Source organism: Macaca nemestrina, chromosome 5, assembly GCF_043159975.1.
Source record: "Macaca nemestrina isolate mMacNem1 chromosome 5, mMacNem.hap1, whole genome shotgun sequence".
Lineage (NCBI taxonomy): Eukaryota > Metazoa > Chordata > Mammalia > Primates > Cercopithecidae > Macaca > Macaca nemestrina.
In genome coordinates this window covers 139,451,969-139,471,773 of record NC_092129.1, presented here as the reverse complement: position 1 = coordinate 139,471,773, position 19,805 = coordinate 139,451,969, and the positions used below count along the sequence as shown (strand labels likewise).

General features: G+C 52.8%; 2 protein-coding genes and 1 pseudogene across 5 annotated transcripts in view; 2 read left to right on the top strand and 1 right to left on the bottom strand.

Annotated features, from left to right (window-relative positions):
* Window positions 1-462: 462 nt before the first annotated feature.
* On the bottom strand, window positions 463-1,470 carry LOC112428000 (small ribosomal subunit protein uS8-like; annotated as a pseudogene).
* A 1,273-nt stretch (window positions 1,471-2,743) lies between these two features.
* On the top strand, window positions 2,744-13,186 carry LOC105489580 (serum response factor). Its single transcript, XM_011754478.3, has 7 exons — window positions 2,744-4,184; window positions 5,869-6,135; window positions 7,708-7,969; window positions 8,550-8,669; window positions 9,983-10,174; window positions 10,496-10,572; window positions 10,785-13,186. The coding sequence occupies exons 1-7, from the start codon at window positions 3,672-3,674 to the stop codon at window positions 10,878-10,880; spliced, it is 1,527 nt and encodes a 508-aa protein (XP_011752780.1). The 5' UTR covers window positions 2,744-3,671; the 3' UTR covers window positions 10,881-13,186.
* Window positions 13,187-13,761: 575 nt separating this feature from the next.
* Window positions 13,762-19,805, top strand: part of LOC105489579 (cullin 9) — a 44,772-nt gene continuing 38,728 nt past the window's right edge. For 3 of the 4 annotated variants that reach the window (XR_011623699.1, XM_011754476.3, XM_011754475.3), the window contains exons 1-7: window positions 13,762-13,902; window positions 15,879-16,482; window positions 17,033-17,187; window positions 17,532-18,032; window positions 18,545-18,680; window positions 18,831-19,024; window positions 19,297-19,702. Coding sequence is in view for 3 of the 4 variants with exons in the window: in XM_011754476.3 (XP_011752778.1) it covers window positions 15,888-16,482; window positions 17,033-17,187; window positions 17,532-18,032; window positions 18,545-18,680; window positions 18,831-19,024; window positions 19,297-19,702 (1,987 nt within the window). In the remaining variant the exon portion in view is untranslated. Of the gene's footprint in view, window positions 13,903-15,878; window positions 16,483-17,032; window positions 17,188-17,531; window positions 18,033-18,544; window positions 18,681-18,830; window positions 19,025-19,296; window positions 19,703-19,805 lie in introns of those variants that run through there. The other variant, XM_011754477.2, reaches the window with a different exon arrangement.

Here is a 19,805-nt window from a genome sequence, read left to right as displayed (position 1 = left end):
TGCGTTCTTCCCAGACACGCTCCCCTATAGATGTGGCAGAGAGCAGTTGTCCCTGCTGAGGGATGTCACCCCTGCATATGTCTAAACTAGGGGACTCAAAAGGTCTTTAGAGGGCAGGTGGGAATGAAATCCCAGGGCTTTGGCTGTAATATTTTGGTGCTTAGACAAAACATGACCCCAGGCATCATTTGTGGTCCCTAAAACCCTTCTGGAACCTATTTATCTGTTTGACCTGTTCTTCCTCTTGGGCTAACACATTCCATATGTTTAAGTACCTGTTGTAAAGAGTAAATTAGTGGGGGGAGGGGTGACCTCTTTAAAACTATTGGGGGCTGGGCGCAGTGGCTCAGGCCTTTAATCCCAGCACTTTGGGAGGCTGCGAATCGCTTGAGCTGAGAAGTTTGAGACCAGCCTGGGCAACATAGGGAGACTTCATCTCTATATGACAAAAAATACACACTATATTTTATTCACTATACACACTATATTTTACTGATCACTTGCACATATTTTATTTCAGTATTTCTCAAAGTTTTTGGATTGTGACTCACAGTAAGAAATGCAGTTGATATTGTCATCCATTACACACATACACTGAATTATAAGAAATTGACAATATCCCACCTTCTTGACCTATAAAATGGCAATTTTGTAGGGTTCAACCTATATATAATGCAAACAAACATTTTATGTAACAATATTTGCCCTTGCTTTTTGTGATACTCATTAATTTATTCTTTTAAATGTTGACTGTAGCATACTGAATTGATATCACTACCACTACCAGTAATGACTAGGTTACAATCAACTGCTTTATTTGATCTTCATAATTTTTCAGGCAGGAATAATCACTCCCTCCCATCCCCTTAAACACGCCAAGATGCTTTATCCCTAGGATGAGGCAACTTACTCCAGGTAACTCCTATTGCCTAACCACTGACCAATTACTCTGCCCTTTAGTCTTTTTTTTTTTTTTTCAGAGTCCATGAGGCATTTTATTTGTAAATATATGTATTACATCCCTAGAAAAAGAATCCCAGGATTTTCCCTCCTGTGTGTTTTCCTCTTGCTTCTTCATGGTCCATGATGCCAGCTGAGGTTGTCAGTACAATGAAACCAAACTGGCGGGATGGAAGCAGATTATTCTGCCATTTTTCTAGATCTTTGAGTTGCACATCAAATCTGGGACTGATCACTCCACACTTGTTTAGCCTGCCTGTGAGGTTCACAGCAATTTTCCCAGCTCTGTGATCATCAATGATTTCAAATTCGCCAATGTAACCATGCTTCATCATCCAGTGAGAAACCAGACGATGACTTTGGAGCACGGCCTAATAAGCACCTGGAGTTTGCCTCTCTTTTCGGCATTGTTGGTGCTCTTGAGAGCATCAGCCAGGACATTCATGCGCACCATTGTGGCGGTGCGGAAAAATGGCGGAAAACCTTTAGGAAAACCTTTATCTCATTAAATCTGCATTAAGAATTTCATGGAATAGGCCAGGCAGGATCACTCCTGTAATCCCAGCACTTTGGGAGGCCAAGGTGGGTGAATCACTTGAGGTCAGCAGTTCGAGACCAGCCTGGACAACATGGCGAAACCCCATTTCTACTAAAAATACAAAATAGTCGGGTGTGATGGCGGGCACCTGTAATCCCAGCTATTTGGGAAGCTGAGGCAGCAGGAGAATCGCTTGAACTGGAGAGGCAGAAGTTGCAGTGAGTCGAGATCGTGCCAGTGCACTCCAGCCTGGGTGACAGAGTGAGACTCTGTCTCAAAAAAAAAAAAAGAAAAAGAAAAAGAAAAAAAAAATCTCATGGAATGGATAGCAACATTGATTAATATTGCGTTTGGAGTGATCAGATCACTTGTCACTTGTTTCCAGGCACAGGGCTTACCAAGAGGCAGATTCCAGATTTAAATAATTCGGTAACAGCAAAGTCCATGCTATTTTCACTGCTTTGGAGAAAAGATCCAGACCCAGAGCTTGAACCTCACTTTGCAGCACCCCAGTTCTATTCTTTAAGTAATTTTTTTTTTTTTCTGCCAGGCACAGTGGTTCATGCCTATAATCCCGGCACTTTGGGAAGCCGAGGGTGAAGGGGTGAAGGATAGCTTGATGCCAGGAGTTCGAGACCAGTCTGGGCAACATGGCAAAACCCCATCTCTACAAAAAATACAAAAATTAGGCCCGACTGGTGGCGCGCACCTGTAGTCCCAGCTACGTGAGAGGCAGAAGTGGGAGAATCGCTTGAACCCGGGAGGCGGAGGTTGCAATGAGCTCAGATCACACCACTGCACTCCAGGTTGGGCGACTGAGTGATACCCTGTCTGAAACTTTTTTTTTCTTTCTCCAACGGGCTTTCCAGAGAAGGGTGTGTAGGTGCGTGTGTGTGCGTGAGCGTGCTTGCTTGCATAAACTTTCTGTCGGGCCACAATTTCCCGTCTTTGCACTGGCTGTAGGGTGGGCTTTATCCTCGGGACGCCCCCCTCCCCCAGCCCAGCCTGCAGCTGGAAGTCTTCAATGATCTCCGTCTCTCCTCCCTGTCCGCCTCGGGACTGGGAGACCGATCTCTGTCTCTCGCCCTCCCCTCCACCCGCCTTTTCCAGATGTATGTCTGCCAAAGACCCCCCAGTGCAGAGGATGATGAATGAGGACCCGCGAGCCAGCCTGGTGGGAAAGTGTCGTCGCCTACAAAAGCAAGGGAAAGGGAGGGGAAGTTGGGGGGAGGGGAAAAGTTAGAGCTGAGCGGCTGGGGTGCTACGAGTCTGGACACCGGGGATCCAAGCTCCCTCCGCTCAGCCAGTAACTGTGCCTCCCTTAGGAAGGCGTGAGGAAATGCTCCAATCAATCCCTGCACTCCTCCCTTGGAATTTGGGCTGTATTTTTTTAATTGACTGCAAACCCCACAATCCACCCAGGGGTTTCCCCAGTGTTTGTCTCCAGCGGTCCCGGTGCTGGAGCCCATTTCCTAGTGCTGCTCCCTCTCTTCCGCAAGACTGCGCTCCAGTCCCAGGCTACTTCTCCGCGGGTGCCTCCCAAACCGTTCTATCATTCTCGGGTTCAGGGAGGCGGAGTCGCGCCTGCTCTCCGGTTCCTTTAAGAGGCGTCGGCTCCACCCCTCTCGGAGTCGCGGTCTGACGCGAGAGGACAGGAACGAGTTCGGTATGTCTATGCAAATAAGCGCTCCCCTGCGGGCCAATGGGGAGCGGAGGTGCCGGAACCATGGACCAATGGGGCGGGGGCGCTGGGGCTCACCATATAAGGAGCGGCCTCGCCATAAAAGGAAACATTGTATCTCTTTATATGGGGGGAAGGGTCGGGGGATCCCTCCGCCGCCAGCGCGTGGTCCCGGCCCCCTCCACCCGCCGTCTCGGCCGCGGCCAGCAGCCCCTGCCCCCCGGGGGACGCTGACGGCCGCCGGGCGCGCCGCCCTAGCAGACGGACAGGGGGCGCTGCGCGCGGCCTGGGGCAACCCGGGCCACAGGGGCAGGAAAGTGAGGGCCCAGGTCGGCCCGGGCGTGCAGGGGCCCCGGGTTCGCAGCGGCGGCCGCGGCAGCGATAGCGGCACTAGCAGCAGCGGGAGTGCCGGGTTGAGCCGGGAAGCCGATGGCGGCGGCTGCGGCTCCGATTCCTCGCTGACTGCCCGTCCGCCCTCCTGCATCGAGCGCCATGTTACCGAGCCAAGCTGGGGCCGCGGCGGCTCTGGGCCGGGGCTCGGCCCTGGGGGGCAGCCTGAACCGGACCCCGACGGGGCGGCCGGGCAGCGGCGGCGGGACTCGTGGGGCTAACGGGGGCCGGGTCCCCGGGAATGGCGCGGGGCTCGGGCCCGGCCGCCTGGAGCGGGAGGCTGCGGCAGCGGCGGCAACCACCCCGGCGCCCACCGCGGGGGCCCTCTACAGCGGCAGCGAGGGCGACTCGGAGTCGGGCGAGGAGGAGGAGCTGGGCGCCGAGCGGCGCGGCATGAAGCGGAGCCTGAGCGAGATGGAGATCGGTATGGTGGTCGGTGGGCCCGAGGCGTCGGCGGCGGCCACCGGGGGCTACGGGCCGGTGAGCGGCGCGGTGAGCGGGGCCAAGCCGGGTAAGAAGACCCGGGGCCGCGTGAAGATCAAGATGGAGTTCATCGACAACAAGCTGCGGCGCTACACGACCTTCAGCAAGAGGAAGACGGGCATCATGAAGAAGGTACCAAGCCGGCGGGCTGGCTGGCCCCGGGGCCCGGGAAGGGTGGGGATGCGCAAGGGGAGCCCGGGAGGACGGCAGAGCCGAGGCGGAGGTGAGAGGCGGCGAGTCCGCAGGAGGTGTGTGGGAGGGGATGGCTCCTGCCCGGGGAGGGCCGGAGGGGAGGGGCCGCCGGGGAAATGTGGGGAGAGGGGAGATCCCGCGAACGCCGGGAACCTTGGGGAAAGGCGCAGAGGTGGGAGTGACCGGCGCGAGAGAGGAAGGAGGGCCCTTGTTGAGTGGAGGTTTGAGGAGCGGTCATGGGAGGCTGCGAGGCTGCCGGGGAGGTGAATAATGAGAAGCCGGGATCAGTAGGTCCAGTGCACTCCGGTGTTTGGAGGAGGGCGCCGGAAAAGCAGGGAGCAAACGAGAAGGTATGGAGGTGAGGAGGCTGGAGCTGCATGACAACAATGAGCGAGCATGTGTGGGAGGAAATGGGCACCACGAGAGTAGTGCTGGTTGGAAGGACAGGCAGGGTTAGGGACCAGGTAAGGGAGCGGGGCAGGAGAACTGGTGCTGCCCTGAGCAGCAGGAACCTAGTCCCGCGCCGGCCGTGAGTGTTCCATGGCATCCGCTGGGAACCACATGCTGCTCCTGGCAGGACCCGCTGCAGAATCTCCTGCCGTTAGGACAAGTGGGGTTTCCAGCCCTAGGGAGAATCTATGCATGGATGGGGTTTGGGGGAAATCGGGGAGGCTTGCAGAGGTACCTAGGAATTCCTCTTCTGCCAGCCAGTGAAAAGTGGTGAGGAAAAGAGTCATTTTGGGGTGTAGATGATAAGGGAAGGGATGAAAGCAGAAGAATTGGGAGACAAGTAGCTGGATCCTTGGGAACATTGGCTGGTGTTTATTTCTGTCCCATGTAGAAACCAGAGCTGCTTCCAAGGTGGTTCGTAGAACTTTGTTGGGAGAGTATGGCATCTGTGGGGCCATCCTTGAAGGTCCCCTTCCTGGGCTCATGGCAGGATGTTTAGTGCTAATCTAGGTCTCGTCTCCCCTCACTCCAGACACAGTTGTATCAATGTCCCTTGTCACTTGATCATCAGTGGAGAAGGTTGTGGGGGGAGGTAGTTAATGAAGGAAAATTCTCTTCTCCCCTTCCATAACCTTCTTCCCAAGACAAAGTAAAAAAGGCAGTAAAGTATTACAGGACAACAGGAGAAACTAGGCTATGGCAACAAGTTGGAGCCTGTGCAGTTTCTGGAAAGAAACATGGGACAGTTGGAGCTTAAGTGGTCCCATATCACTAATGTGCAAATTCCAGTGTGATAGGTAGGGATCCATCCTGGTCCCTGTGACAGTGAGAATGGTTGAGGCTCCGGGACTTTCCAGGCACTAAGCTGCGTTGGGGAGCAGCTATAGCTGAGTCCTTCCGTATCCCCTGAGGTTATATGTTCCATCACTGGGAGGCTATTACTGTTTGCTTGGGGTATCTTCAGGTCAATGGGGCTGCTCCTCAAAGGAGGAGCATTGGTAGTTTTGCTGCTTCCAGAGATCCTGATAGGACACCCTGCCCCCAGAATCACTAGAGACGAAGGTCATTATGGGAATGGGGGAATGACATCACTATATAATTCTTTTTCCAACTTCTCAAAGAAGGTAGAGATAAAAAGTTTGCTGACCTGCCCATCTCCGTCCTCACCCCTCAGGCCTATGAACTGTCCACGCTGACAGGGACACAGGTGCTGTTGCTGGTGGCCAGTGAGACAGGCCATGTGTATACCTTTGCCACACGAAAACTGCAGCCCATGATCACCAGTGAGACCGGCAAGGCACTGATTCAGACCTGCCTCAACTCTCCAGACTCTCCACCCCGCTCAGACCCCACAACAGACCAGAGAATGAGTGCCACTGGCTTTGAAGAGACAGATCTCACCTACCAGGTGTCGGAGTCTGACAGCAGTGGGGAGACCAAGGTGTGTTTGGGTTGCCTATGTGAGAGGAGGGAAGGGAGGGGGGTCCCTCTCTCTTTCTGGCCCAGGGCAGGTGGATAGGTACCCACTGATGTGGAGTGGAGCCTGATTAACGACCCTTGTCCTAGGGGACAGGTGTCCATCCTCACTTTCCTGATAGAAGACCGGCCCCCTAGATAAGCGGGCGGCCTCCGTGCCCATATAAGGCCGGCTCGGGCTCCACGCCGGCCTCCCGCCCGCAGCCCGCCTGCCTGGCAGGGCCTTTGCATTCCTCCCGCCAGCTGTCTCCCCGCTAGGGGCGGGGGTGTAGCTTAGCCCGGCCCTCCGGGCTTGGTCGCCAGGGAGTAGAAAGGGAGCACTCCGGTTCCGGGGTCCTGAGAACCCAGCACTCTTAGCAGGTGGGCTAGTTGACTGGACTGGGGACTACCTTACAAGCCAGCCGCCTGCCCCTTCAGGGTGTTGGGGGCCTGGGCAGTTAGGGAACGCATTTGCCTGCTGCTAGGGATGCCTGCGCTTGTTACTCCTCCCCCTTCCTTTTCCCGGTAAGGAGAGGGGGTGGGGCTTCCTCCCTTGCTGTCTGGGGAGCTTAACTGACTGGCCAATGGGAGGAAGCGGTACTGTTTGCCTTAGCAACGCCTCCGCCAATCAAGGGTCTTGGGCCCAGCTGCTTAGCAAACGTCTCGTGCTGACCCACCCCCCCAGCCTTTGAGCTTCTGGTTGACTCAGTTCGGGTCTGGGCTTGGTGGCTTGGTTCTCAGTTTCCTCCTTCCCCTTCTAAGAAGGAAGTCTTCCTGAGGAGAGAGTCAGTGCTGTAGGCTCCCCGCTCTCTTAGTGGTATATCATCTGTAATAATTTTTAAACTTTTATAACAGCAGGGCTCATTTATTCCCAGGAAATTTTGTTGGATGAGTACATTCTTTTGGTAGTTTACATCTTGGGTGTTTGACATATAGTGTGTCATTGCCAGACCCTCAAGATCTCTCTCAAACTCTAAGTTCCCCGAGAAACTCTCAGTTCATATCTCAGAAGCCTGACAAATTAGAACTGGAAGAACTCTTAAAGAAAACATAGCAGCCCAGCCCCCTTATGCTTATAGAAGAAGAAAACCGAGGTTCAGAAAAGGGGAGTGTTTATTTCAGGGTCACTTAGATGGTCATTACCAGAGCTAGGAACAGACTTTGGTGTCCTGACTCCCCAGCCAATGGGATTACCACAGTCCACTGGAGCAGAGGACTCAGGGGATTATAATGATGAAAATGATAATCATCATCATAAGAGCAGCAAATATTTATTTATTTTTTTATGTGCCAGGTACTGTTTTCTAAGTGATTTACGTATGCTAACCTACTTAATCCTTACAGCAACCTAAGAGGTAGGTATTATCCTCCTTTTACCGATAGAAAACTGTAGCTGAGTATATCAATAACTTACCCAAGAGTGAGGCATCAGGTAAATGTGGCGTTGGGATTTGAACCCAAGCTCACTGGTTTCAGTCTGGGTTCTCAGTCCACACAAAACTTCTGCAAAGGCAGGGTCTGGTAGAGGCTCATTGCTTCATCTTTACTCTGGGTATAGGACACACTGAAGCCGGCGTTCACAGTCACCAACCTGCCGGGTACAACCTCTACCATCCAAACAGCACCTAGCACCTCTACCACCATGCAAGTCAGCAGCGGCCCCTCCTTTCCCATCACCAACTACCTGGCACCAGTATCTGCTAGTGTCAGCCCCAGTGCTGTCAGCAGTGCCAATGGGACTGTGCTGAAGAGTACAGGCAGCGGCCCTGTCTCCTCTGGGGGCCTTATGCAGCTGCCTACCAGCTTCACCCTCATGCCTGGTGAGTCACGAGGGGAAGGGAGAGATTAGTCCTCTCTGGGGCAAATCAAGCATGCTAAGAGTGTGTTTAGGGCTGGCACCAAGAGAACCTCTTTCCCTGCTCAGAAGGAAGGTGAATAGGGGCCAGAGCCTGAGAGAAGCCTCTTATGTCCCGTTGGCAGGCATACCTCTGCCCACTGAGACCCCTGCTGTCCTTGTCAGTAAGTTTCAACCATATATTCTGGCCCTGTCTAGCTACCCCAGCCCCGTTCCCCTATTGCCACAGGGCAGTAGACGTTTCACCACTTCCTGCCTTGACTGGAAGGCAGATCATGTCCTTGATGGGTTATTGCCAGCTCTTGGGTCAACTGAAGAAAAGAGAGGCAAGGCCCAGGGCAGGAGGAGGAGGGATGGGCAAGAGCAGAGTGTGGAAGCCCCCAGAGGGGAGATTCGGGCATGAAGGGCCTCTTTGGCTTCCAGGAAAGATAGTGATGGGAGTTGGGGACCAGTGTGCCAGACCCTGGGACTGGGGTGTCCATGGGTACTTGGTGGAGGTGGCAATTGGGTGGGACAGAGCACAAATAAGACTCTGTGTTTTGCAGGTGGGGCAGTGGCCCAGCAGGTCCCAGTGCAGGCCATTCAAGTGCACCAGGCCCCACAGCAGGCGTCTCCCTCCCGTGACAGCAGCACAGACCTCACGCAGACCTCCTCCAGCGGGACAGGTATAGCTCGCAGCCCTGTCACCCTCCCTCCCTGCCTTCCCCCACGCGGCCTAGCAGTAGGTGCCCAACAGTAACCCTCCTATAACTAAAGTCAAGGGATTTCTTAAAGTGGAGATTGAGGCTTTTGGCCTAATAATTATGGGAAAGTCAGGTGAGGATGACTGAGTTTTGAATCCCGCCCTGCAGTGGGCTGTGGATTCCGGAAGAAAATTAGGGACCATTGATGCTACCTCCTCATTCAGATGAGGAGCCTGAGGCCTAGAAATAAGAAGTTACTTGCTCAGAGACACGTTTGCTTAATTATCAAGAAGGACTTAGAGAGCAATTTTCTCTTTGTGTGAGGGTCTTACAGGTTTTGAGTAGCCACAGTTACCCTCAGGTATCTCTAGACATTTTAGAAATGATGAGATACTCTGAAAATAAAGTTAATTTTAAGTTCTTATTATTTATAACCTTATTACTCAAAGTGTGGCCTGTGGACTGGGAACACCCAGCATTACCTGGGAGCTTGTTGGAAATACAGAATATTGAGTCTTACCCCAAACCTACTGAATCAGAGTCCGTGTTTTTTTATTTTTTTTGAGACAGAGTCTCACTCTGTCGCCCAGGCTGGAGTGCAGTGGCGCGATCTTGGCTCACCACAAGCTCTGCATCCCGGGTTCACGCCATTTTGCTGCCTCAGCCTTCCGAGAGCTGGGACTTAAAGGCGCCCGCCACCATGCCCAGCTAATTTGTTTATATTTTTGGTAGAGACGGGGTTTCACTGTGTTAGCCAGGATGGTCTCGATCTCCTGACCTCATGATCCGCCTGCCTTGGCCTCTCAGAGTGTTGGGATTACAGTTGTGATCCACTGCGCCCAGCCCAGAGTCTGTGTTTTAACAAGATTCCCATATAATGCACATTAACATTTGAGAAGTGGTTGTTTGAAAGATGAATTTGTTAGCTGTGCATTAAGAAGGAGGGAGAATGAAAACAAATAAAAAATAAGATGTTAGAGTTCCCTAAAAGGGGAGTATCTGAGTTTTCTGAGAGTAGGTCAGTCATAATCTTTGTTTTTCCCAAGATTTGGGACTTAGAGAATTCAGCAGATAGACAGTTGAATAGTACAATGTGATAGGATACAATTAAAGATTGATGCTGTTGTGTTCAAGAAAAAATAGGCTTTTCTTAGTTGATGATGGAGCGGAGGAATAGTCGTGTCTAGCTTCTGACCTGGGAAATGGCAAGAGGGCTCTGGGGGCCTGGAATTCCTAGGGAATGGGAGATATCAGTAGGGACCAGTACCGAGCTGACACATGTCTGTGTTTGCCAGTGACGCTGCCCGCCACCATCATGACGTCATCCGTGCCCACAACTGTGGGTGGCCACATGATGTACCCTAGCCCGCATGCGGTGATGTATGCCCCCACCTCAGGCCTGGGTGATGGCAGCCTCACCGTGTTGAATGCCTTCTCCCAGGCACCATCTACCATGCAGGTGTCCCACAGCCAGGTCCAGGAGCCAGGTGAGTAGAGGAACAGGGCTAAGGAAAGGAGGACTGTTTCCTTCCTTATACACACACACACATGCACACACACATGTATGCACTGATGCCTACAAATATTTGTACCCAAATACAACACAGACTTGGATGCTTACATACACATTTGGACACCCATGCACACTTGAACACTCACACCCACATGCACCCTCAGACACTGGTACCCTTTCCCTTGGGCTCTTACATCTGAGACTCCCCCAGTCACTTGTGCATTTGTCACCACTCCTCTAGTATCTGGAAGTTTCAACAAACAATTTGAGTATCTCCTGTGGTTTTCCAATGTAGGTGGTGTCCCCCAGGTGTTCCTGACAGCATCATCTGGGACAGTGCAGATCCCTGTTTCAGCAGTTCAGCTCCACCAGGTAGGCAGGGATATCTTTCACCCCATCCCAGATAGCCACTTCTTTGTCTTGACCTTGGGGGATCCTGTTACCAGTTCATCAAAGCCAAAATCCCTAGCCTGGAAGCCCATCAGCTTTTCTGCTCAGGCCTGTGGTTGGCAGGCAGGGAAGCCAGGGGAGCCTGAGCCGGCTGGCCAGTCCCTGCCTCTCCTCATTCACCCCCTTCCCTCCAGATGGCTGTGATAGGGCAGCAGGCCGGGAGCAGCAGCAACCTCACCGAGCTACAGGTGGTGAACCTGGACACCGCCCACAGCACCAAGAGTGAATGATCCGCCCGCCGCCCTGGACAGATGGCCCAAGGGACGGCACCACTTATTTATTGTTGCCTTTTCACGTTTTCTTTATACACACGTTGACGGGCCGCAGGAGGGAGGCGGGGAGGAGGAACGGGCAGCCACAGGACTGAGCCCTCTCACTCCAGCCAAAGAAATGGGCCTGCCTGCCTCCACCCGTCCTCCCTCAGCCTCCCCTTCTTCCCGCCCCACCTCCCATTTCTGTTGCTGGAGGGGCCGTCCTCCTTCCTGGGACCCCCTCACCAGCTTGGCTCGATGTTTGCCATGAGTATTAGCTTACCCAATGGGACCGTGCCCCGCCTCCCCACACACAGGCCTTCTGTGGGGCTGGGCACTGTGTCCTCCTCTAAAGAAGCAGTTGGGGCCCTCTTGCTAGCCTCCTTGCTGACCCCAGGTCAGCCCTGTGTCTGCCACAGGCTGGGTCAAAAGAGCCCTGCCCCTGCCCCTCAGGGGGCCAGCTGGGGAGACAGGGGCTTCTTCCCTCACACTGCTGCCCTCTGCCCCTTCAGTTCCTGAGTAGCTGGGCCTGTGCACTGGGCAGGTTCCTGGGGCTGCCTGCCCTGCCTTGCCGCTCCCCTTGGACCTCCAGGGGATCCTGGGTTGGAGGGAACCACCAGCGTTCCCTTCTCCCCCTTGTCTTCCCCCTTCTCCTCCCAGCTGCTTTACTTAAAGTTGATTTTGAACTTTTTATTTGAGGAGACGAAGTGAAAACAAATCTATAAATATATATTTTTAAAATATTTAACTTTTTTTTATGGCGTTTTTCTCGTCCCCCTCCCTGCCCAAACTCCCCTTCCCTGGAGAGCCCAAGGGCTCCCCAGAACTGGCTGGGCCCCTGGGGACAGAGCCACCCCACGAGCTCGGGGTCCGCCAGTGTGTGGGGGAGATTCTGGGTTTGCCCAGTCCTGGGTTGTTTCCAGGAGAAAGCCGGGGGAGGGGCCCTCAGGCCATGCCCCAACAGGGTGGGGAGGGTGACCCACAGCTCTGGGCCTCTTTTTGCCCTTTAGGGCTGTTGCTAGGGAGAGGGAAGAGGGAGACCAAATGTCGGGGTGGGGGTGGGAGGGTGTCAGGCGGAGGCAACTGACTTCATTTGTGCCACACGCATGGGCATTGCAGCCTTGTGCTGTCCCAGGCCTGCAGCTGCCTGGGGCCCAAGTTGCAGTGAGCAGGGTGGGGTCTGGGAGGGGGTGAGAGGCAGGAATGGGGGTCAGAAGAAGTGGGAGCAGCTCTTGGGCTGAATGCAGCCAAAGGGGAGCCAGAAATGGGCAGCTCTCCCAGGGAGTGAGCAGCTACTGTAACTTTTTTAAATTAAGACAAAAAGCCTTGAAGAAAATGAATTTATTTTTCTAAGTGTAACCTCAGTATTTATGTAATTTGTACAGGGGCCATGCCCCACCCCCCTCCTCCCCCTTTGGGGTAGACCTTGAGGGTGGGCCAGCATAGGGGGGAGGGTCTTTTACCCTGTGTCAGAGCCTACCTTCACCACCTATATCCAGAAAGGGAGCTTTTTCAGAAACGGGGCAGCAGTGGGGTGAAATTTTCTTAACCCCAAGACTGCCTTCAGTAGGAACAAGCTGGCTTCTGTGATTAGGTGAAGGGGTGGGGGAAGATTTTACGCACAGCCTAGTTATCAAGGGGATGATTTGCCGACATGTTTGAGAACCCCCTAACCTCTAACCCTCATTGCTGTCTTGCCCCAGTTTGGGGTGCCAAGATGGAAGTCACCTTTCTGGGCTTTCTCCTGGAGATAGCTGGGGCTTATGGGTGGCTTTCAAGGCTGGGGCATGGCAAATCAGGGGCCAGAGAGCAGGGGAGCTTGGGACTCAGGTCTGTAACTGCCCAGCCCCTTTTCTCTGCTCTTGTTTCACTCCACCACCACTCACTCACTCCCTACTCCCCCACCCATGGGAGGAGACCTTTGATGAATTCTTCCTCTCCTTCCCACAAAAGACAGACCCCGTGAGTGAATCAGGCAAAGTGCTTATAATGTGTGTTGTGTGAGCGTGGCCTTGGGAGGACATACGTGTGTCAGGGATGAGTTGAGGTGGCATTTTTATGTGCAGCGACCCTTGGTGTTTCCCTTCCTCGGTGGCTCTGGGGTATGTGTGTGTGTGTGTGCCTGAGTGTGTGTGCGTGAATGTGAGTGTGTATGTCAGTGGTTTCTACTTCCCCTGGGATGCTGACCCAGGAATAGTGGACATGGTCACAGTCCTATGTACAGAGCTTTCTTTTGTATTAAAAAAAATACTCTTTCAATAAATGTATCATTTTTGTGCACAGACTGTGGGGTCTTTGGCTCTGTTTTTCTACTTAGGGAGGGACGGGGGTATGAACGCGAGGCAAACTCCTAAAATTGCTGCTCTGAGTAGCGATCTGGGCTGCTTGATGAGAACGGTAATGCTAAGGTGTGCTTTGGGCAGTTTAATTCTATACGATTTAATTTAAGGAATGTTTTGCGGGGTGCCGCGGACCTTCTCCCTGTGCGTGGTTTTGCTAGGTGTTAAGGCCAACGCAGAGGAGCAATTATAATTAACAGGAAAAGTGACACAACTAATCCAAAGCATTGCTGAAGGGTTTGGGAAACTCATGGGCACGTGACCTACTGAAAAGTCAAAAAGGACAGCCTTAAGGTGGGAGTGTGCGTTACTATGTTTCGTCAGCATGATCGCTGTGATGGGAGAGGGAGGATTAGGAGAGCCGACCCAGTGAAGAGGAGGGGGCTTCTTCCTGCTGCTAAGAGAGGAGCAACGTGACCTCGATCCCGGGCTCCCCCGGGAGCGCGCCCCCATGACCCTCTCCCCATGCAGCAGCCGCGGTAGCACGCATGCTCCACTCGCGCGCTGTTCCGCCACGCTCGGCGTGGGCCGCGGTGGGACCCGTAGGTGCCTGGCCGTGCGTGCAGTCGCCGTGTGACCCGGAAGGGAGCTCTGAAGAGGCGGGGCCAGGACGGCGGGACCGGCCGCTGGGTCCCAGCGAGGGCTGAGCCGGGCGGTGGGAGGTGAGAGGAGAGTTCTGCGCCGACCCGGTCCCTCCCCTTCTCCTGTCTCCTCCCCGGTTCTTTAGCCACTGTCCATGGGGCTGACGAAGGGAACGAGGTCTTGCTCTCTGAGATTTACTGGATCTTTTCAGCTTCTTTGGGCCGCGCCCCCAAACATCCTCCCCCCTCCCCCCAACCTGTTCCCTCTGCAGTGCTGGCCTCCTCCACGGCTCTGCAAGCTTGGGCTTGACCTTGCTATCTGCTGGTCTCATCCCTGCGTCCAGACCTCACCCCCACACCTCAGTTCACTGTTGCTCTCCTAGGCCCACATTACATCCCCCCACCTCCTCCTATCCGATTGTTTTACTTCCCCCTGCTGCTAATCAGTTGCCCGCTGGCACATCACTGGTTACCATCCAGGCCTGCCCCCCATCCTAAGTGGACCCCTACTTCCATTGAGGTCCACATCCTTCTTTCTCCCTCCTCTTCACTTCTACTCTAATCTTCTGTCCCTGTACCCCAACATGACCCCTGCCCTGACCACCCATATCTTCATCTGGGTTTACCTTCTTCCATTCTTATTCTCACTATTCCCTGTTGCTCCTGTACTGCTTCATATCACTCATATCTTTCCTGATCATTCCACTCCCATTTATAAGCGGTCTTAATAACTTTGCATTTATTTGATGACTCCCCTACCTTCTCCATCTAAGAATAATAATAGATTATGTTTACTGAACACTCATGTGCTCGATGCTGTTCCAAGTGCTTTACATACATGATCTTTTTTAAATTCATGAAGTAACTATGAATATTACTGCCATCTTGCAGAAGAGGAAACAAGCTCAGAGGTTAAGTAACTTGTTCCAAACTATGCAGACAGTGAGACAAAGAGCCAGAATTCAGAGTCACATTTATCTGACACTAAAATCTCTGAATATTGCTTCTCTCCTGACCTCATTTCCTACCTTTAACCCAGTGATTGCCACCTCTGTCTTGTCTACCTGACTTACTTAGATCCTTACCATACATACAGCATAAGTGCAGGGTGGGACCTGGTCATCTTTCCCATAATTTTATCTGGTCCCTAGGGCCCTCCCCCTTTCACAAGACTCGAAAACACTTTTCCTATCCAGTCATTTGCCCCAACATCCCAGCCTTTTGTCATCTCCGTTCTCTGTATCTGCCATGGCCCACCCTTTACATCCATCTTGCAGCTTTACTCTGTCATTTATGCTCCTTGTCGTGCCCCTCCGCTGTCCTACTTTTCCTCACATGTTCTGACCCCACTGCCTCTCATGCTGCTGTGCTTCCTGTCCACCCATGTCATCTTTCTAAGTCCTAATCTGTAACCCTCAGCCACCCTGCTATCCTGCCTAAACTATCTTGCTTAACTGTCACTGTTTATTGTTACCTTGCCTATTATTCTTTTCATTATCTTTTTGTAAACTCCCCTTCCTCCCTTCCTCCCTTCCTTTCTTTTTTGACAGAATCTCTCTCTGTTACCCAGGCTGGAATGCAGTGGTGCGGTCTTGGCTCACTGCAACCTCCGCCTCCTGGGTTCAAGTGATTCTCCTGCCTCAGCCTCCTGAGTAGCATATGCCACCACACCCGGCTAATTTTTGTATTTTTAGTAGAGATGGGGTTTCACTGTGTTGACCAGGCTGGTCTTGAACTCCTGACCTCGTGATCTGCCCACCTTGGCCTCCCAAAGTGCTGGGATTATAGGTGTGAGCCACCGGGCCCAGCCAACTCTTCCATTTCTTAAATCTCTTCATCCCCTCACTGTCTTCACTCCATTCTCCTTCTGTTATAAATCCCAAAGTATGTTCAGCTATTTATTCCATCCTATTTTTTGCCTTTTCTGTTTGGCCTCCTAAATTCTACCATGCAGCCTACCGATCACCACCCACCTTCTCTGTGTCTCAAGATTCCACCCCCTCTGTATTTTTTTTTATTTTCTCATACTGCCTTATCTTTCTCCTTATATATCCCAGGAGGTCAGGATGGTCGGGGAACGGCATGCTGGGGACCTCATGGTGCCTTTAGGGCCTCGGCTGCAGGCATATCCTGAAGAACTCATTCGACAGAGGCCTGGGCATGATGGGCATCCTGAATACCTGATCCGATGGAGTGTCCTGAAGTGTGGGGAAGTGGGCAAAGTGGGTGTGGAAGAAGGCAAAGCAGAGCACATCCTCATGTGGCTGTCAGCTCCTGAGGTCTACGCCAACTGCCCTGGGCTGTTAGGTGAGCGGGCACTATCTAAGGGACCTCAGCATGAACCAGCTGGGGTTTCAGGAAGCTTTCCTCGAGATCCAGGAGGCCCGGATGAAGTGGCAATGGGAGAGATGGAGGCTGATGTGCAGGCGCTGGTACGCAGGGCAGCCAGGCAGCTGGCAGAAAGTGGGACCCCAAGCCTCACGGCTGCTGTGCTCCACACCATCCACGTGCTCAGTGCCTACGCCAGCATCGGGCCCCTCACTGGTGTCTTCAGGGAGACAGGAGCCCTGGACCTGCTTATGCACATGTTGTGCAATCCTGAGCCTCAGATCCGCCGGAGTGCAGGCAAAATGCTGCAGGCTCTGGCAGCCCACGATGCTGGTAAGAGACAGCCAGGGAAGAAGGAAAACAATGGAGAAAATGGGGCCACAGGGAGTAAGAACAGAAAGAGGAGAGATTTCCTAGCTCTGTAAGAACACCTAGTATTTGGTGAATATCAATTTGATGCAAAGGAAAACTACAGATTCGTAGGCTATTTCAGGTATATAAAGAGGCTAACATGATAGCCTCTGGCTTATCTGTTCATTCTCAGTGCATTGACCAGAGAAGAGAATAGGATTTATCTGTATTTTCGAAACTGGATTGAGATTTATTAGTTGGTTTTGAAATCAATTTGGTGGGTTACAACCAACATTTTTTAAAAAACTTAAGTCATTAGTGTGTAGCACTTAGTAGGGGTAAATTTTGTACCATAAAATATATTTCAGTTATATGTATGTATGTTTGTAACAGGTTACCATGTAAAACATTTCTTGCTGTGAGTCTTAGTAACAAAGTTTGAAAGCCTCTGGGATAGGAGATAGAATCTAGGAAAGGCAGGGAGAAAGTACTGGGGATTGAGGAGAAGTTATGGATTGGGTATGGATTACAGGGAGTCGGGCTCACGTCCTTCTGTCACTGAGCCAGCAAGATGGCATCGAGCAGCACATGGATTTTGACAGTCGCTATACATTGCTGGAGCTGTTTGCAGAAACCACATCCTCTGAAGAACACTGCATGGCCTTTGAGGGCATTCATCTGCCTCAGGTACACTACCAGCTGTAGGGAAATGCTGTGTACAAGGGCTGAGGCATTATTTCTGAAAACATGGTTCAGGACTGAATGTTAGCACCAGAGCCACCTGGGAACTTGTTAACATGAAGGTTCATGTCCTCCCTCTCAGCCCCTCTCCATTCAGAATTTCTGAGATGAGAACCCAGAAATCTGTGTCTTAAGACACTCCCTGTGCCTTTCTTACACAAATCAAAGTTGGAGAACTACAGGCCTGGGGAGAAGGCCTTTATATTTTTCTGTAAAGGAGGATACTGGGGGGAAAGGGAGAAGCTAAAGCCAGGAAGAGATGAACCTGTCCCAAGTATTGTGCCTTACAGATCCCAGGAAAGCTGCTCTTCTCCTTGGTGAAGCGCTACCTTTGTGTCACCTCCCTCCTGGATCAGCTGAATAACAGTCCAGAGCTGGGAGCTGGAGACCAAAGCTCCCCGTGTGCCACAAGAGAGAAAAGCCGGGGACAGCGGGAGCTGGAGTTCAGCATGGCTGTGGGCAATCTCATCTCTGAGCTTGTGCGGAGCATGGGCTGGGCCCGGAACCTCAGCGAACAGGGCATGTCACCTCCCCGGCCAACCCGGTCCATCTTTCAGCCCTACATTTCAGGCCCCAGCCTTTTACTCCCCACCATTGTCACCACCCCCAGAAGACAAGGGTGGGTCTTCCGCCAGCGCTCTGAATTCTCCAGCCGTAGTGGCTATGGAGAATATGTGCAGCAGACGCTGCAGCCGGGGATGCGAGTGCGGATGCTGGATGATTATGAGGAGATCAGTGCTGGGGACGAGGGCGAGTTCCGGCAGAGCAACAACGGCATTCCGCCTGTGCAGGTGGGCAGCACGTGGTGGTGAGACACTGTTGGGAGTTTATTTGGGGTGGGGTATAGCTGGGACTTCATACAGCGGACTCCTGCAGGCCACCCAAGAAGAAACCCCCTTGGGGAATTGGAATGATACAAGGGGGTTGGCATTTGCGGGGGGTGCATTTGGAGGGCTGAGAAAATGTGGCAGGGGTGTGGGGTGTGGGTGGACTGTAAGTTCATGGGAGACTCACCCAGGAAGCAGAACTGATAAATGGAGATACCTCCCCACCACCACCAGTGGAAGAGGCTAGGAAGGAATGTGGAAGCAGAGAACATCATGGTTAAGAAGAGGCAGGGCCCACTCCTGATAAGGGAAGGAAGCCTTTTGCCATATGGGGGTTTTTCCAGGCTTAGCCAGCTGTGTATGTGAGGGTGCGCCCCAAATCTATGCTTGGGCATGTCCTTTCAAGCCTTCACAGGCCAAGGCTCAGATGGTTGAGCCTTCTCTATTCTGCCCTCTTTCTTCCTCCCTCATACCAGGTTTTCTGGCAGTCGACAGGCCGCACTTACTGGGTGCACTGGCACATGCTGGAGATCCTGGGCCCTGAGGAAGCCACTGAGGATAAGGCTTCAGCAGCTGTGGAGAAGGGGGCAGGGGCTACTGTGTTGGGCACAGGTGAGCCTAAGAGGGGACATGGATAGCATGTCTCTGAACAGAGGAGTAGTGACTGGGATGAAGCCACTTCTGACCAGGAGCAGTCCTAGGGGTCCAGAAACGGACCCCATTCCTGAGGGGTGCTGATCCCCACCATGCCTGTGTCCTCAGCATTTCCCTCCTGGGACTGGAATCCTATGGATGGGCTCTACCCTTTGCCGTACCTCCAGCCCGAACCTCAGAAGAATGAGAGAGTGGGATATCTGACCCAGGCTGAATGGTGGGAGCTGCTTTTCTTTATTAAAAAGTTGGACTTGTGTGAGCAGCAGCCAATTTTCCAGAATCTTTGGAAGAACGTGGATGAGGTATTATAGGCCTGAGATACCTGGGGATTTTCTAGTAGGGTTAGAGGTGGGATTCTTTAGAAGGAGTTTCAGACAGGGGATACCACTAGGGGGAGGCTGGAGCTAGAGGTTAGAGTTAGGAGAAGTCCTGCTGGGGGGCGGAGGCAAGTGCTGTGAGGGTTTAGTATGTAGAAGGTGTGGGGGCGTGGTGGGGAGTGATCACCCTTCCCGTTACTGACCCCAAGACCTTTGTGTCTGCTTATCTCTTAAACGTATACCCCTTCTGTTGGCAGACCCTGGGTGAAAAGGCCCTAGGTGAGATCTCTGTGTCCGTGGAGATGGCTGAGAGTCTGCTGCAGGTTCTCAGTAGTCGATTTGAGGGCAGCACTCTCAATGACCTGCTCAACTCCCAGATCTACACCAAGTATGGGCTGCTGTCTGATGAACGAAGCAGCTCGTCTACTTCACGAAATCACTCCTGTACCCCAGATCCAGAAGAGGAGTCCAAGTCGGAGGCCAACTTCTCAGAGGAAGAGACTGAGTCCCCCAAAGCAAAGGCCGAGGCCCCTAAGACAGAGGCCGAGCCCACCAAGACAAGGACTGAGCCCCCCATGGCACAGAGTGATTCGCAGCTGTTTAACCAGCTTCTGGTGACTGAGGGGATGACCCTGCCCACTGAGATGAAGGAGTCAGCCAGTGGTGAGTCAGGTTCTGGGAGGAAGCAATTGGAACAGGTCCTGGGTGGTCTCAGTAGAAGAAATGGATAGTCAGGATCGAAGGAAAACCATGGAAGAAGGTCATT